The sequence below is a fragment of the Hemibagrus wyckioides genome, linkage group LG10 (assembly GCF_019097595.1).
Source record: "Hemibagrus wyckioides isolate EC202008001 linkage group LG10, SWU_Hwy_1.0, whole genome shotgun sequence".
Lineage (NCBI taxonomy): Eukaryota > Metazoa > Chordata > Actinopteri > Siluriformes > Bagridae > Hemibagrus > Hemibagrus wyckioides.
The window spans coordinates 16,861,721-16,879,234 of record NC_080719.1 but is presented as its reverse complement, the minus strand read 5'-3'; the positions used below and the strand labels follow the sequence as shown (position 1 = coordinate 16,879,234).

Below are 17,514 nucleotides of genomic sequence, written 5' to 3'. Positions count from 1 at the left end.
TCTACTCCAACCGTCTCTGCTTAACCCTTTCTCACGATGCACTGGGTTTCTGTTTATACAGTATTGTGACTTTGTGTTTAGCTTCTTGTGAGCAGGGTGATGGGAAAAGGGAGGGGTGTGAGCCCCCTGCTGGGCAAACAATACACACCTCTCCACAATAACATTGGTACAGAGATCAAATGCACAGCAAAGGTAAAGCTGTAAAACAAACTATACAACTACAGCAATAAAATTAAAACATTTAAACATAGGTATACATAGCTATTGGCCTAGTAACCTGAGTGTGACATCACAAATAAAAGCAGTGTTGAACAAGTGCAACCCCAAAAGAGTCAGAAATTTGATTTTTGGCCTGTGGTAAAAAGTGCTCATCGCTCCGAGGTCTGAAGGTCGATCCAGAGTTACTGTGCACATGTTTGTAAGAGTTTCAGCTGGATTCTCTGGTGTCCTCCCTCTTTCCAAAACATAACAGTAGGTGGACACATGGCTCTAAATTGTCCCTAGGTGTGAATGCATGTGGATGGTGCCATACGACAGACTCACATCTCATCTAGGGTCAATTCCCACCTCATGCATAGTATGTCTGTAGAAAAAGTGATTGCAAAAGATAAACGAATTCATCAGTGCCATAGCAATCCACTGCCAGTCTTGTTACTTTCTTATGGACTGAGTGGTGATAGTCGTGACCTCTTCTGCCAGGACAAAATCATTCTCATGAGGTTTATACATTTTAGGGTTAGTGATGGGACAACATAATTCATACCTTATCAAGGAAATCGAACAAAATCATTCTGCATTCTCAAGAAATAAAGTCGCTGTGGTGAAAAGAAACATCAGGTGTTTCACACCTTTAGTCTCTTGCCTAGGAAGGCTTATGTGGTTTAAAAACTTTAAAGATAATTGAGGCTGAACTATGTACTTTAAATTCTATTTACATTTACACTGTATTCAAGTAAAATATACATATTAATGATAAAGAGAGAAAAAAAATTTTGATGGAAAAGAAGAAAAAGTTTTGGCACCTTTGTTTCTGAGAGAGCAACTCATTCATAGACATGAGATCACAGTTATGGCAATTTTTCAGCTTGCAATTGGATCTCAATCTAAAACGTGGCTGTGTGAAGGTGGGCCACCTTTGGCCCACAATACAATTACCATTGCCCTTATCTGAGTAAGGCGGTGGCTTGAGTAAAGCTGTGCGTGTCCGTGCACAGCCAAGCTCTCGCTGGTGTGTAAGGTAGAAGCCGGGGCTTGCACTGAGTAAAGCTCACGCGCTCACTCCTTTCACACTCACTCCCTCGAGCCGCATTCCTCTGATACGCATCGGGAGCCGCCGCTCACATACCTGTCATATTCCTCCCCAAAGCTGCACTTCCGTATGTCATGCCGGTGGGGTGAGCGAAAATAATGCGATTGATCTCGACTACTTTTGGACTTTTCGGTGAAGGCAAAAAGTTTCTGATACAACTCCAGTTCACCTGAGCGAAAGATGGATCGTGTTTCCCACCCAGAGTCACAGACCGTGTAAGCTCCCGGAACAGGTGTGACAACGAATGAAGGTGAGTGATTTTGTTACATTTGTCTCTCCTAGCTGGTCAATAGGTCTTTTGTTCACTATTACAGCAGCTATAACTAATTTATTTACAATTTCCACCCAAGTGCTTGTAGACTATTTCCTTCCTTGTTGGGGAAAGTCCACCATCGATAAACCGTTCGAGAGGCTCCTCTTTTCACACATCAAAATGGCACCCAACAGGATCAGCGCGCGCTTACACACACAACTATCGGCAATATTTACAAGCCTTTACGGAAATTCACGAGCCGAAAGCCGAGAAATCACTGTCCACTGTCCATATGTACCAAGATCTCCTTTACTTTTTTTTTTCTTTTTTCTTTTTTTTTTGCCTCGAGCGAAATCCTCTAGTGTTGAGTAAACACTTCCAAATGTAGAAGTAACATCTATACTTATGTCCAAACGGGAATGAAATGAGTTTATTACAAGATACAAATGTTTATTAAATAAACTCCCTTTCAACTTGTGGGTCCGTTCAGTAATCAGACTGATCGCGGATCGGCTCTGGGGGAGAAAATTCCAGAAACCTTTATAAAGAAATAATAAAAGTGCGTAGATGAGAATAAAAACACCTTCAGCGCATCTAAGTGTAATGATATTGAACCCATTTGCAACTTCAAGGCTATGAAGAGAAACTGAAAATATTTAAAACAGTGGCTAAAACAAATGAGGGATTGACCCTGGGTGCTTTAATGTGACCAGAGTTTGTAAGTGCCTGTCATAATTAAGCATAGATACTAAATACTAAATACTAGAACTAAATCAGATCATTTTACACCATGATTACGTAATAAAAGATTATGGCTCGAATATGAAAAGCCCTGAAAGGGGTAAAACTCTTGAGTTGGTATTTTTTCCTGGTTAATCCGTCTAAAGTTGTATTAGTAGCTATTGTGAATTATCCCATAACTACAGTGAAAGTGATAGGAAAAGTATGTGATCATAGGTGTGAGGAATGTGAGCCTACTGGAAGTTTAAGGAACTCGTTTAACATTGTCGGCCCTAGCACTGAGCCGTGGTGGCGAATTCTACATCACAACTGACCTCTTGTGTTTTAGGGAAGATGGGGGGCTGCTGGAAATGGTGCTACCAAACCTGCACCTGCTGTCTGAGCGAAGAGGACAGGAAATCGATAGCTATAGACAAAGAAATCCGGAGAATTCTCGCCGAACAGAAGAAGAGAGAGCGCAGAGAAATAAAAGTGCTCCTACTGGGTAAGGAGAAATCCACTTCTAATTGTTCATTTTGCATGCAGCCGACACATGACAGCTGAAAGCGAGGCCCTGGCGTGAAGGTTAGCTCGTTTGATATTAAATGTGTCACTCAGAACACATAGTTCATGTCTAAAATTGTGATCCATGAGGCCATGAATAAATTTCGAAGCAGGATATCACAGTTTCCCCCCCCCCTCCCTCATTTAAATAGCACTGGAGATGACTGGATCACTCACTAGGTAAATGACATCATTAATATTAATATCTGCTATTAGCATTCAGATTTTACAATAAATTGATTTTAGTAGCAATCACTCGAATATATTTTCACAAGAAAGCGGAAGTGTGATTATCACAGGATTTGTAAGTATGAAGCAACCGAGTGAGTGTCCTTTACATGATAAACATCCAGTTCTCATAAACCGATAAGATCAGCGCATAGCATGTACGAGCAGATGAAAATAGGAAGCCGATCGTCTGTTTTTGTAAGCAGTCTAATGGTGCCGTCATTATGCCATGACGCTGTGGCTTATTTGATATGATAGAAGTTGCTCACTTGTGTCATTAGCAAATATTTGCTCATTGAAAAACAGTGATTAAAATGAGGACAGCCTCGGCAGCTGTGATTCCTCAAAAAGCGTACGTGAGCCATGTGTTTGTGTGCATCACCAAGGTTTATTACATAAGCAGTAGATTAACAACATAAAATGTAGTGAAATATAAACAAGTGCTTATGTATCTAGGAAAAGGTGGGTGGAGGGGATTTTGATTTTTTCAGTTCGCTGAATTCTTGGTGTAAATCTGCCTCTATGCAACACGCCCTGCAACAGGCTTTTTCAGTTTGTCTGCTTATGATTAAACACCTTGACAGTTCAGCTGCCTAAGTCTTAACAGGATAGTTAACATTCCACTGTGTGCACTGTGTGGGTCCGCAGTCAACTGATGAAAATAAGCATCAATCATCTTTTTCCTTTTTTTTTAAATTCATGGATTACTTTCATTCCTGACACGTTTTTTTACACACAGCTTTTAGATATCTATTTTTTCTTTTGCTCATTTTACTGTTGTTCCTTCGTAGGCACGGGAGAGAGTGGGAAAACTACGTTTATCAAGCAAATGAGGATCATCCATGGAAAGGGATTCTCTGAAGAAGATAGACGTTCCTTCACCAAAATGGTTTTCCAGAACATCTTCACAGCAATTAAGGCTATTACAACAGCCATGACAACCCTCAGGATTCCCTACACCAACCAGCAGAACGAGGTTAGAAGATCAGGTCTTTTTGCCAGAATAGTTTGATTAGCATTATTTGAATAGGATTTTTTGAGTCTGAGTTGCTGAAAGTCGTTAAGACTTCATAACAGAATAATGAAACATGGACTACAAGTTAATATGCAATAATAAGAAGAAAAAGACAAAAAAAAAAATCATAACTAATTGCCATAATTAAATTAACAAACAAATCCGGGTTAGCTTTTAGTTTTATGATGAGTTTTAGTCAGTCAAAATGTATTTAAAACTCTGGCATGGCAGTTCAAATGAACAGGCCCATAAACAACCACACTTTTACTTTCAAGAGATTAAGAGATCTATGCATGAATAAACGCCCGCATATATATACGCAGGTTCTCATTTGTCAATGTCCAACTAGCAGCCAGCTTTACCTTCTTAACACATTCTTTCTCTTAGACACTTGACACCAGCCAGTCACATCATTTCAATCTGTTACTCATGCTCCAAATATGTCACAGGGTAGCGTAACACACTCACAGAAAAGCACTATCTGCCCTCTTCCGCATACATGAGCTCAGAGACAGACAATTATCTATGTGTCTCTGTGACTGAAAGGAATGATAGAGAGAATCCCACACACCTTCCACCCAGAGAGCATGACCAAGGAGCAAAAACTTTTTTGTTGTGCAACTCAGGAGTCTCCAGCTCCCTGTTTCTTATAGCCCTAGGGAATACAGTACAACTGCTATAGTGACAGTTTCATACAAACTAATTTGCTCAAAAGGATTCAATAATAAAAAAAAAAATACATTGGATAGTTTAGGGCTGCTTTAAACACATCAGACCTGTTTACCTGCCAGTGGCATCCCACTTCACATCTAGTGTTCTCAGGATAGGCACAGTGACCCTGACCAAGAGAAAATAGTTACTGAAGATGAACAAATTAATTAAAGATTACAGATGATGTATAAAAGAGAATATCTACACCCTGATTAAACACCTTCTTTATTTCCTTTCTCTATATTTATAGACGTATGCTCAGTGGATTCAAGCTGTCAATATAAATGAGGTGACCCAACTGAGCCGAGGTTATGTGGATGCTATTCAGTCCCTGTGGGCAGACACTGGACTTAAAATCTGCTACAGTCGCCGGCGAGAGTACCAACTACTGGACTCCACTGAATAGTAAGTTCTGTTAGTTTTGTTAAAGTCAAACCCAACGGTGCCATTCGTGTACAGTAGCACTCGAGATATTAACTGGCTCAAAGTAAGCTCAGTTGAGCGGCAAACAAATTGGAAAATGCAATTCTTTTTCCATGTTCTTGAATGATTATTATTTACTAGAGGAAAGTAATGATAATCGCTATCTACAACCAAAATGATGTTCTACACACTATGCACTTACACTATGCACTTTAGCGTCTAGTGTATGAATTTTAGAAGGCTAGTATGGTCTCAAATGGAAATAAATCACACAACATGGGCTAATTTTAAAAGACACCTGAAAGCCGTCAGCGATATCAAGCTTTATCTCATCCAGTATCGGCCCCCAACATTCCATACTTCATTTTTTTGCGGTTCGGTAAGTGTATCATCATGCTACTTGAAGTGCACTTCTTCTCACGTCTTGGAATGTCCAGTGTGAACACACGCAATTTATACTACACAATGATGTAAAATAGTGAACATGTGCATGATGTGATGTGTCATCCATTGTGATCTCAGGTCTCAGATTCATGATGTAGACTATATACAGAACTGAATATTTCCACCAGATGGCGCTACATAGCTGGTTGTGAAATGAAAGCTGAGTATCGCAGGAGTTCGAATGCATTGTAGAAGTTGGTTATACCTATACTTCTCTTTGATTTGAAACTCTTCAGTCATACACCTTTAAACACGAAATTCACTTTCAGGTTTCATCTTGCTAGTTTCCAATCAGATTTGTGTGCAAGCAAAATAACCAGGCTTTTTATTTTAGTCACATTGTTATATTATTATATAATTGTTATATATACACACGTTGTTATATTATTATATATTGTTATATATATATTTCGACAACAAAAATGTTGCCAGAAAATGAATGAAACCCATTACGTGATATGATCAGCAAAATTGTTTAGTGTGTCATTATTTTTAGTTCTGCTTGGTACAGAACTACAACGAATCATAGCTACCTAGATCTTAACAGGAATCTACAGAAAAGACAAACTTTATGTTAACTACCTAGCTATATTCCCACAGCTCATGACAAGATCATTAACTAAACTTACATGTAATTTTAATGTAAATGACAAATTGTATTATCTAAACATATTAGGTAAAGTTCACAGTATGTAGAAAGATAATGGCTGTTTAGATTTTTGTCACTTTCTCTTACAAAACAGAAAATTCTCTCTCTACCTTTAGCTATAGCACTATCATTTCTAAAGCCGCACAATTTTTAAAGCTTTTTGTTGCATCACACAACCTATTTTTTTTTTTTTTTGAAGATAAATAATTACTTAACATTGTTGCTGTGTCCTTTGTGGTATGATCTCCTTTATGAGCATAATGGAATAATACAGACATCTATACGTTACAGTTCAGTGCGTGTCTTTAGTGTTGGTCTTATGTTAAACACTGACATTCTTAAATAAACTCCCAGTACCTGACGTTGGGTCCTGACTTACATTCGTCACACCCGTAATTAAATGAGTCACGGCTTTGTTTTAGAAAAGAGGTGGTGGAGCACTGTAGAGCATGATACACAATGAAGGTTTAGGGTTAGAGTTTTTCCTTAAACATGTTTTCATTTTGACCATACTCCCCAACACACACACACACACACACACACACACGCACAATCACTTAACATTAAACCAAAATGCGAGCTTGCAAATAGAATTGTTTATCAATTAATTAAACTCTACATTACTGATCATCTAATTTCTTGTAATGGACAGAGCGAGGCATTTTGCTGTTAGGTTTTAGTGCTAGGTCGTTCCCCGTCACTGACTGGCTTCCTGTCTCTCGCGCATTTTGCCTCTCCTTTTCCCCTTCTTTTCTCCTTTTCTTGTTCCTCATTCTCTCTCCCTCTCCCTCTCTCACTCCTGTCTTTCGATCAGTCAGTTCTCAGAACACTTTCATGATAAGAAACACAAACAAATCCTGGGCAACATTTAATTAAGGCACACAAGCTAAGCTGGCAATCCCATTCTAACACAATATGCCCATCTTTAAAGAAATTGCATCCGTGTCTATCTAATTACCTGACTATATATATATATATATATGTATGTATGTATGTATGTATGTATGTGTGTGGATATATATATATATATATATATATATATATATATATATATATATATATATATATATATATAGAGAGAGAGAGAGAGATAATGTCAGAGTTGATTGTGGTTATGACAATATTGCTGTATTGCTTCATAAGAGTCCTAATTGTTGTGTACCCATTTCCTGCACATTTTAATGTTGAGCTTGCAAAGCTAAATGCCCCCGTATTTCAAAGATTAAAAATACATCAGTTACTGCTGTCATTTAGTTTTGCTGTTTATGGATTATTTTGAACCACCAGATTCTAAGAAAATTACAAGAAGCAAAGCCGTGGCTGATTTCCTTCTAGCCCTGACAGTAGATTTATGTAGCCTATCACTGACACTGACAGTCATGTTGGGTCATTATAAAAAAATTTCAGGCCATGTTGCTGACACATCTGTAACACATCATCATCAGTGACTGAGAAGGTGCACGAGACTGATGTTGCATAAATGCATTTAGAGGAGAAAATAAACATAGACATACTAAGCACACTCTGTTCAGTGAAAGCACAGATTGCACAAAACAACAGAGAACCATACATCTTTTATTGTTTGAGCAAAAGAGTTACAGATTTTCTGTGTACCATATTTAATATTTTGTGGAAAACCTAATACTTTTATTGCAGAGCTATAGATCTATTAGATCATAGCTCTCATTACTAAATTGGGAGCTGGCTTTGATTTTCACTGTTCCCATTCTCAGACTTGATGCAATGAAAATACCTAAAACTCGGGTAATCCAGGATAAGTACTGAGAATCACTCATGCATTATAATAAACCTCTATTTGTAGTTTCATGTCAAACCTGGAGCGCATCGCGGCCCAGGACTACATCCCCAATGCTCAGGATGTGCTGCGGGTGCGTTTCCCAACCACCGGCATCAACGACTATTCCTTCGTAGTGGAGAAGATCACACTCAGGTAACAGTCACAAACACACAGTAACACCAATTTGACTGGGGGCAAAATGATTTGTGTGACCCTCATTACTGTGGGTGCTAATGATGTTCAGTAGAAACGGACTGTCTGCTCTGCTGACTGTTTACCTGTCACGCTTGATTTCTTCTAATTATTTGCGACGGCATTAAAATTTCTCGGACACGGCATTGTGTCCAAGAACATTAATGTTCTCTGTCTAGCCCATTTCCTCGGCTTAAATGGATGACATGATCAGACAGAGCCATTACTTTGCAAATCAATTCCAAAACCTGTGGAGAAAAACACCAGCTGTCTTGATTGATGTATATCGTCCTTTTTAATTGTTCATATTTGATGCCTAATGTGGTGCTCCTCTTATTTGTCTATGCTGTATTTATGTCTTATAATGACTTTTTGGCAGCAGGGAGGAAAAGAGTTTGGTTTGATGGCATCCTGTCAGCTTTTATTTTTTGCACTAACACATTTAATTAGCAGAATAAGGAAGCTGATCACAAGAGACATTAGCTGACCTGAAATATACTAGCTAGATTTACATTGTGAAGAAAATGGACTGCACTAGCAATTATTCTCTAAGTAACAGATTTTTATGTTATAGATAACTACAACTGATCATAGAAGTTTTTCTGTTTCAGGTTCACAAGCTAGCTAAGAGTGAAAGAAGCATTACCTGACTAGCAACATATTAGCTAAATGTTGTCACAATGTTAATATGAATTATGTTAGTGGTTTGTTTATGAGCAAGGCATCACTAGCTTTGTGTAAAAGTATTGACTAGCTAGTAACATGTTAGCTAAATTTACAGTTTGAAAAAAGAAGCACTAATCCTTAAATTTTTATCATTTACAGAATGTTATCTGCCCACCAGCTTAGCTAGCTAACAGTGAAATAGACATTAGCTTACTAGCAAGACGTTAGCTGATTTATGATCTATATTTGTGTGCGTTGCTGCAAGCCAGCATGGAAGAGGACTTGGCTTGGTGTGAAACTGTCAGCATTATTAGCATCCTAACAGTTTGTTGAGGATGAAGACATCTGTTTCAGGTTGAACATGGCCAAGCTATGCGGCAAGACGAATAGAAAGCTCTTCTGCTTCTGTCTGTTTCTGTTTTCACTTCTGTAACACTCTCTGGCACAGGATTGTGGATGTTGGGGGACAGAAATCAGAGAGGAGGAAATGGATCCACTGCTTCGAGTATGTGACATCGCTCATCTTCTTGGCTTCGCTTAGCGAGTACGATCAGGTTCTGGAGGAGAACAACCAAGATGTGAGCAGAGAATTTTTTTGTGGCATAGTCCTTTTCATTCTTGCTCTAATTTCACCTCTGTCTTTCTGTTACTGTGATACGGGTCTGCACTGATCTGACAGCACTTTTTACACTTTTGTTACATGTAGTGCATGTGTTTTGTTGTTTGTTTGTTACACGTGAGATTTTCTTTCACGCAAGGTTTCATTTCTTTTTCATGTTAGACACATGGTTGCATTTTCAGTTCTGAATTTCTCACATGTGCAGTTCTTTTTCACAGATTTAAGAGTATATACATTTACATATATACACCGATCAGGCATAACATTATGACCACTGACAGGTGAGGTGAATAAGGCTGATTATCTCCTCATCATGGCACCTGTTAGTGGGTGGGATATATTAGGCAGCAAGTGAACATTTTGTCCTCAAAGTTGATGTGTTAGAAGCAGGAAAAATGGGCAAGCGTAAGGACAAGGGCCAAATTGTGATGCCTAGATGACTGAATCAGAGCATCTCCAAAACTGCAGCTCTTGTGGGGTGTTCCCGGTCTGCAGTGGTCAGAATCAGTTGCTCAAATTGGTGAAGAAGTGCTTCACCAATGCTGGTTCTGATAGAAAGGTGTCAAAATACACAGTGCATTACGGGTCAGGGCTGTTTTGGCAGCAAAAGGGGGACCAACACAATATTAGGCAACTGGTCATAATGTTATGCCTGATCAGTGTATACAGCGCCCTCCACAATTATTGGCACCCCTGGTTAAGATGTGTTCTTAGGCTTCTAATAAATTCATTTTTTAAAACAATATAGAACCACAATGCAAAAAAAAAAGAGAAAAATCCATCCTTTAATTGAAGTACAATTATTCAGTGGAAAAAAATATCCCACATTAAGAATTTTTTTTTTTTTACATGAAATCATGTGTGCCACAATTATTGGCACCCCTGATGTTAATACTTCGTACAACCTCCTTTTGCCAACAAGACAGCACTTAATCTCCTCCTGTAACATTTCACAATATTGGAGAATACAGAGAGAGGGATCTTTGACCATTCCTCTTCTTCTTCAGCTCACCCCACAGGTTTTCAATTGGGTTGAGGTCTGGAGACTGAGATCTCCAGCATGATGCCATGCACTCTAACAAGGTTCCCAGGGCCTTTGGAAGAGAAACAGGCCCACAGCATCACAGATCCTCCACCATACTTCACAGTGGGCATGAGGTGCTTTTCCGCATACTCATCTTTTGTTTTACGCCAGACCCACTTAGAGTGTTTGTTACCAAAAAGCTCCATCTTAGTCACATCTGACCAAAGCATACGGTCCCAGTTGAAGTCCCAGTATCGCTTAGCAAACTCCAGATGTTTACATTTGTGATTGTAGGTGAGAAAAGGCTTTTTCCTTGCATGCCTCCCAAACATCTTGTTGGCATGTAGATAGCATCTGATGGCCCCAAGATGCCACTCTTTGATGCAGTTCTCTAACAGTGAGCTTTGGAGATTTTTTTACTTCTCTTACCATCCTCCTCACTGTGGGTGGTGGCAAGATAAACTTGGGTCCTCGTCCAGCCTTGTTTGTCACTGTTCCAGTTGTTTTAAACTTATTAATGATTCCTCTGACTGTAGATATGGGCAAGTTTAGGCGAGTGGCCATTTTCTTGTAGCCATTGCCTGACTTATGAAGGTCGACACACATCTGCCTTACTTGAATGGGGTGTTTTCTTGTCTTTCCCATGTTCAGGAGTGGATAAGAGAAACAGGCCTGTGTGTCACATCATATTTATACCCCAGGGGAACAGGAAGTCATGAATTATTAACTAAAAAGTTTCTGGATACTCTGATCAACTTTAAAAACTACAGTAAAAATTACAAAAATGCTTCAATTACATTTATTTTATAGGGATTGTTAGGGGTGCCAATAATTGTGGAACAGGTGATTTTTATAATTAAAAAAAAAAAATTTTAAGTCATGGATTTTTTTGGATTTTTTTAAATTCACTTGAGTTAAAGGTTAGATTTTTCTACAATTTCCAGTGTGAGATTATGCTTCTGCAGTAAAAATGAATTTATTAGAAGCATAAGAACACATCTTAATTGTGGAGGCCAATAATTGTGGAGGGCGCTGTATTTCCTGTTAAATTTCTTGGTGGAAAATGGACAAAGAGTTTCCCCTTTACACGTTCATCCCAGTGACAAGCTCTTTAAAAAATAATGTAACAAAATATTTGGAAAACCGAGTATTTTTGAAATAAAAATAAATGAAAATGAATTATTTAAGAGCATAACATAGTGGCTTGTAATTTCTACTATAACATAAGAAAAACACAGACCACTTGACAGTGACCTCTCTTTGGTGTCTTATCCAGTCAGAGCCGATAAAAGTGAAAGTATGTAACTAACTGGTCTCTTCTTATTATCTAAAATCATAATCATTACTTCCTATGTTTAGTAGATTCTTACTTAAAAGGAAATAACAGCAAAAATTACGTCCTATCAGTAACCTGTTTTGAACAACTTTTATGATTATTAAAGTGAAAATAATTCAGCATAGGCTCAGTTGAGGTATTTTCTCAGTTTTTCCCATAATGAAATACTGTTAAAGAATTCATTTTAACAAAAAATACCATTTTTTTCTCGGTTTTCTAAATATGACATCACAATATTGTTTTTTTTTAAGAGTTTGTTACTGGGATGAAAGTGTAAAGGGGAAACCCTGTCCATTTTCTACCAAGACATCTATCAGGAACTATGCATGTAAGTGTATATACTGTTAAATCCACATGTGAGAAAATCAGAACTGAAAAAGCAACCATATGACCAACATGACAAAGAAATGAAACCTGTCAGAAAAACAAACAAAAACAAAACAAGACACATGCACTAAACATGACAAAAGCATGAAATCTATATTATATACTAAGAGCTGTCCGTAAGGCATGCTTATGTACCTTATATGTGTACTTTATTTACTATTTCAATAGAAAGATGTATATTCAAGCATTAGTACAGTTTAGCGCCTTTTTTGAGAGAGAGAGAGAGAGAGAGAGAGAGAGAGAGAGAGAAATAGTGGCATTTGGCTTAAAAATATTCACATTTATCAAGGATTCCCTAATATGTAAATAACATAAACCAAATTAAAGACTATTGTTTTGTTGTCAGATGCTCATTTTAAGCATTTGTTTCTGAAAAAGCTGCAAAATTATCTGAAAAATGGGACAAGAAAATATAACACAAAGTGGGGCGAAAAGGTTTAATAATCTTAGATTTGGTTTATTGTAATCGTATAATAGGAAATACTAGACATGACTGCGTTCAAGGTATTTTCATTTGTTAAGATGCCAGTTTTTGGTATTATATGTTCCTTTTTGCAATAGTAAGTACTGAATCTCAGCCAAAATACAGCTCTGTTGTCATTATTATTATTATTATTATTATTATTATTATTGAGCGAATGGGATTATTCTATCCATACTAAAGGGCAAATCTAATCTGTTGATCTAAGAGGTGCCTCTTTCTTGCCACTTTATTTCCTGTTTTCGCTCAGTCTCGTTTTTATCCTTTTAAAACATTTTTCGATCACTTATTTTTACTTCCTCTGATATCGTAGAGTTAATATTCCTCTCTTTATTCCTCCTGTGTTGCAGAACCGCATGGAGGAGAGTCTGACTCTTTTCTACACTACCATCCACTCACCCTGGTTTGCCAATTCCTCTATCATCCTCTTTCTCAATAAAATGGACATCCTGGCCGAGAAGATTAAGACGTCTGACCTGCATAGCTACTTCCCCAGGTTCCAGGGTACGATGAGCTAAAATTGCACGCACCTGACGAGAAAAAAAAAGTTCCTGGCAAAGATTGTGTTCACTTGTGTTTGTGAAAATGCTCTGAGTCACTTTATATCTCTGTATCTCCAAACCTTCACTTTCCCATTTCTGTCTGTTACTCTTGGCAACCATGAAATGCCCAGCGTTTTGCATCAGCAAGCAGCAGAGCAGGAAGACTGACAGCCTGTTTTTATGATGGAATGGAGTAGAATTTCCAGCTCTCACCTATGACGGCTGTTTGCCTGACAGGATTCGTGGGGCACATTTTTAAAATTCAGGACGAAACAACAGCCATTAACTGACAAAGAGCTTTGCATTAAAAGAGCAGTCTGTCATATTTTGAGCCCTCTGCTGCTTGTGATGGGAATTGCAATAGCAGTAAACAAAAAGCAATTTCATAGAACACCACATTTCCTGAGTTGGAACTGCACGTGCTGTGTGAGGTAGCTTTTACTGGTAATGGGGCTGGGCTGAGCACTTCTGTTCTGGCTGGAGGTGGAGCCTGTTACTGGGCCAGAAAAATGTAAACAGACATAAATAAAATAGCCAGATCCATGTACGGTAAAAATGGCCATCACAGTTATTCGAAAGCTTATTTGCAATGATATTATTATTATATTTCTTACATATTTGAATACATACTTTTAATCTCTTAAAGCCAGTGATCATCCTACATTAGCACACAAGCGAATATTGTATTCGCATTTCCGTTAGCAAAACTAACTGTCCTATTTGTTATTGTTGTTTTTAGTAAACTAACTCTTAACTTCAATGGCATTGACCCTCTTTTATTGCACTTCACTTGCAGGCAGGAAACGGGACCCTGATGCAGCCATGGAGTTCATCCGTGAGATGTACAAGCAGCAGGCCCAGAACCCTGAAAAGAAGGAAAACAAGACCATTTACCCGCACTTCACCTGCGCAACAGACACCAACAACATCCGCAAGGTGTTCAGCGATGTGAAAGACACAGTGCTCATCAAGTCTCTGCAGGAATATGGCGTGCTGTGACCAGGCCATGTCATGACTACTTCTGAAAACCCACCTCACCTTCACCATTTTCCAGTGTCATTTTTTCTGAAAGTTCATTTGTCTAATTGTTTTGGGTGGTAGACATGGTACAGACATCTCCCAACATTGCAATAGTGGAATGGGCCAGAGCTTGGCTAAAGAAATCATTATGGTTTCTCTGCCATGTGACAATGAGGACAGATATTTGTGGGTTTCTGTTTTTCTTCCTGTTTGTGTGCAAGACAACAATGCTGTGGTGAAAATGAAAAACACTCTGGATTTTACATTTGACTGCTGCAGTGCTGGCTGGAGGGACTGTGTTTCAGTGTACACACAAAGGCATCCATGTAGATGAAGAAAAATATGGCTTCTCTCAATGAGAACATTAGAATGAATGAAACTTTTTTTTCACGAAAGTGTTTATTCACTTCTCTTGAAAGGATGCTGCATGTCTGATCAACTTTATTGCTAGGGTTACATGATTTGTTGGTGTTGCAGTTATAACAGGACACAGTGACTATTCACCATTTTTACAGTTAAATGTAAGAGACTGCAGATAGTAAGGGCTTTACTTCTTCCTCTGGGACTAGGTCTTACGTCCTTATCTACAGGGACACAGCTTTTTCATACTATTTTCACTTTGTACTCTTTTTTTGCTCAATTATACTCTTTTTAAATGAGAGTATATTTGTTCTCTGTGCAGTTCATATTTATCATTTGGTCTTAGTATTATGTCCAGCAAATGTTATAAACCTAGGTGCTTATAATCATTTTTGACCTGTAGGGTGAGCTGAACTTCTTATTTGTAAGCAACTGAAGATAAAATATCTCAAACAAATGAAGGACAATCCGATGTGTTATATGTGCTCACCTTTTAACCTATGAATGATTTGTCCATTACATTGGGGATAAATGATGAACTTTTTTAATATTATAAAGGAATTATATAGTTATTTCTTGGTTGCTCATTGAACAGACATTTGTGTTGGCTAAGCATAACCTTAATCCATGTTCATATATTCACCAAACCACCTCATTTAATAAATAATGATAACTGATAATATAATAAATACCTAAATGAATAAAATAATAAACGACATGGTCATGGCAGAATTACGTGGGGGGGAATCTAGTTAGGTTTTCATTAGAAATATTTAAAAGCATGTTCATTCAGTCATCTTCAGTCCATCGTCATGCTGGTCAGTGGAGCTTGTCCAGGCAGGAGTCAGGAATACATCCTGGATTAGACACCATTACAAATTTCATGCACACACTAAATCAAGACCAAGGGGTAATTTAGCATAGACAGTTCAAAATTTTGGTATGTTTGTACCAGATGGTAGGAAACAGAACATGAGGAACGGGGAGAATACAGAAACTCCATCCAGACAGAAACCCACACTCTGGATGGAGCCAGAGACCCTCACGCTGTGAGGAGGCAACGCTACCAACTGTACCACCTTTATTTATGCCATATACAACGCTTATCATAATTCACTCAGCATGTGGTTATATATCAGCATGGTAATTATCCATCCTGCTCACAAACTAAGCCATCTGTTTGCAATAATTATTAATATTTCATGGTCAATGGACAATTTTTATCATGGTGCCTGATTTAGGAGGGAAACGGGAAACGGACAAAAGGCTTCGTAATAGAGAAATAAGCAGAAATTTTATTTGCTTCATTAAGTATACATTAGTGTGCTGTATATGTCTCATACAGTATTGCCATCTTCATATAAGGGAGGTGTTTTTTTCCTGTGTGTGAGTGAGTTGCCGCAGTTGCCGCTTACCTCAAACAAGTTAGTGGAATTATTGGCTGCTGTGGTTTGCAATAATTATCACTCCCATGACCCCCAAGCCTTTGGATTATAGAAGACAAATGTGTCTTCAAGACAACCATGAATCAGACCTTTCCAGATGCAGTCCAACAGCCACAATTTTCAATACAGGAATTAGAAACAATTATTTACGGTGTAAAACATCAGTGTTTCAATCTATCAGCATACAGATATTTCAGTATCACACAGCTGCTTAGACTGAGTATCATGTGTTGTCACACGAGAGCAGGCTGTTACATTGAGAAGAAGGCTCTGCTGTCTTGAAAACACAGTACAGCTGATATACCCACTGTTCACACCTTCACATTCATGTAGTTCATCAGCCAAACATGTGGGAGCAAATCAAGGAGTTACAGGTGAAGAGCTTCAGTTAATGTTCACATCAAACATCAGAATGATGACTTCATTGTTGGCATGATAACAGTGGCATGACTGTTGGTATCAGATGGGCTGGTTTGAGTATTTCAGAACCTGCTGATCTCCTGGCACTTTCACCCACAAGTCTCTAGAGATGGTGCAAAAAACAAAAAACATCGAGGGAATGACAGTTTTGTGGGTAGAGCTGCCTTGTTGATCAGAGAAGTCACTCTTTACAACCAGCCGATGAGCATCTCAGCATGCAAAAAAACATCACACATCATATATGGACTACAGATACTATAGAAATAAGAATAATACCACACTGGGTTCCACTCCTGTCAGCCAAGAACAAGAATCTGAGGCTATCTTGGCCCAGACAGACACAAACTGGACAGGTGAAGAATTTTTTAACTGGTCTTTTTAGAATTATCAACTATCTAGCTTCTGTGAGTTTGTGCCCATGATAGTCTCGGATTCCTGTTCTTGGCTGATGGGAGTGGAACCTGATGTGGTCTTTTTGTAGCACAGTCACCTCACAGTTTGATGTGTTGTGCTTTCTGAGTTACTTTTCTGTTCACCACCATTGTAAAGAGTGATTATATGGGTCACTATAGACTTCCTGTCAAGCTCAAACCAATCTGCCCATTCTCCTCTGACCTCTCTTTTATTAACAATGGGTTTCCACCCACAGATCTGTCACTCACTCAGTGTTTTATTGTTTTACTGTTGTGTGTGAAAATCCCGAGAGATCAACCAGCCCCTTCTGGTACTAATATCCAAAAAAAAATTAACAGAAGCTCTTGACCTGAATCTACATGCTTTTCTATTCTCTTTTCACCGATCAGTCATGTTCCATTCAGCTGTTTTTCTACCTTTCCTCTCTGATCCTGATCCTGCCAGCTCTTCCAGCAAAACTTTTTAGCTCACATGTGTCACATTTTTATAGCTGT

General features: G+C 38.4%; 1 protein-coding gene across 1 annotated transcript; it reads left to right on the top strand.

Annotated features, from left to right (window-relative positions):
- The first annotated feature begins 1,230 nt into the window (after positions 1-1,230).
- On the top strand, positions 1,231-15,455 carry LOC131360565 (guanine nucleotide-binding protein subunit alpha-11-like). The gene is made up of 8 exons (XM_058401156.1): positions 1,231-1,559; positions 2,632-2,787; positions 3,866-4,050; positions 5,051-5,205; positions 8,139-8,267; positions 9,421-9,550; positions 13,170-13,323; positions 14,158-15,455. Exons 2-8 carry the CDS (start codon positions 2,637-2,639, stop codon positions 14,358-14,360), a joined length of 1,107 nt encoding a protein of 368 aa, XP_058257139.1. The 5' UTR covers positions 1,231-1,559; positions 2,632-2,636; the 3' UTR covers positions 14,361-15,455.
- The last annotated feature ends 2,059 nt before the right edge of the window (positions 15,456-17,514 follow it).

Coding starts and splice junctions, on each gene's coding strand:
- LOC131360565 (XM_058401156.1), top strand. CDS start 2,637: ATGGGGGGCTGCTGGAAATGGTGCTACCAAACCTGCACCTGCTGTCTG. Junction 4,051..5,050: donor ACACCAACCAGCAGAACGAG/GTTAGAAGATCA, acceptor CTATATTTATAG/ACGTATGCTCAGTGGATTCA. Junction 5,206..8,138: donor CTACTGGACTCCACTGAATA/GTAAGTTCTGTT, acceptor CTCTATTTGTAG/TTTCATGTCAAACCTGGAGC.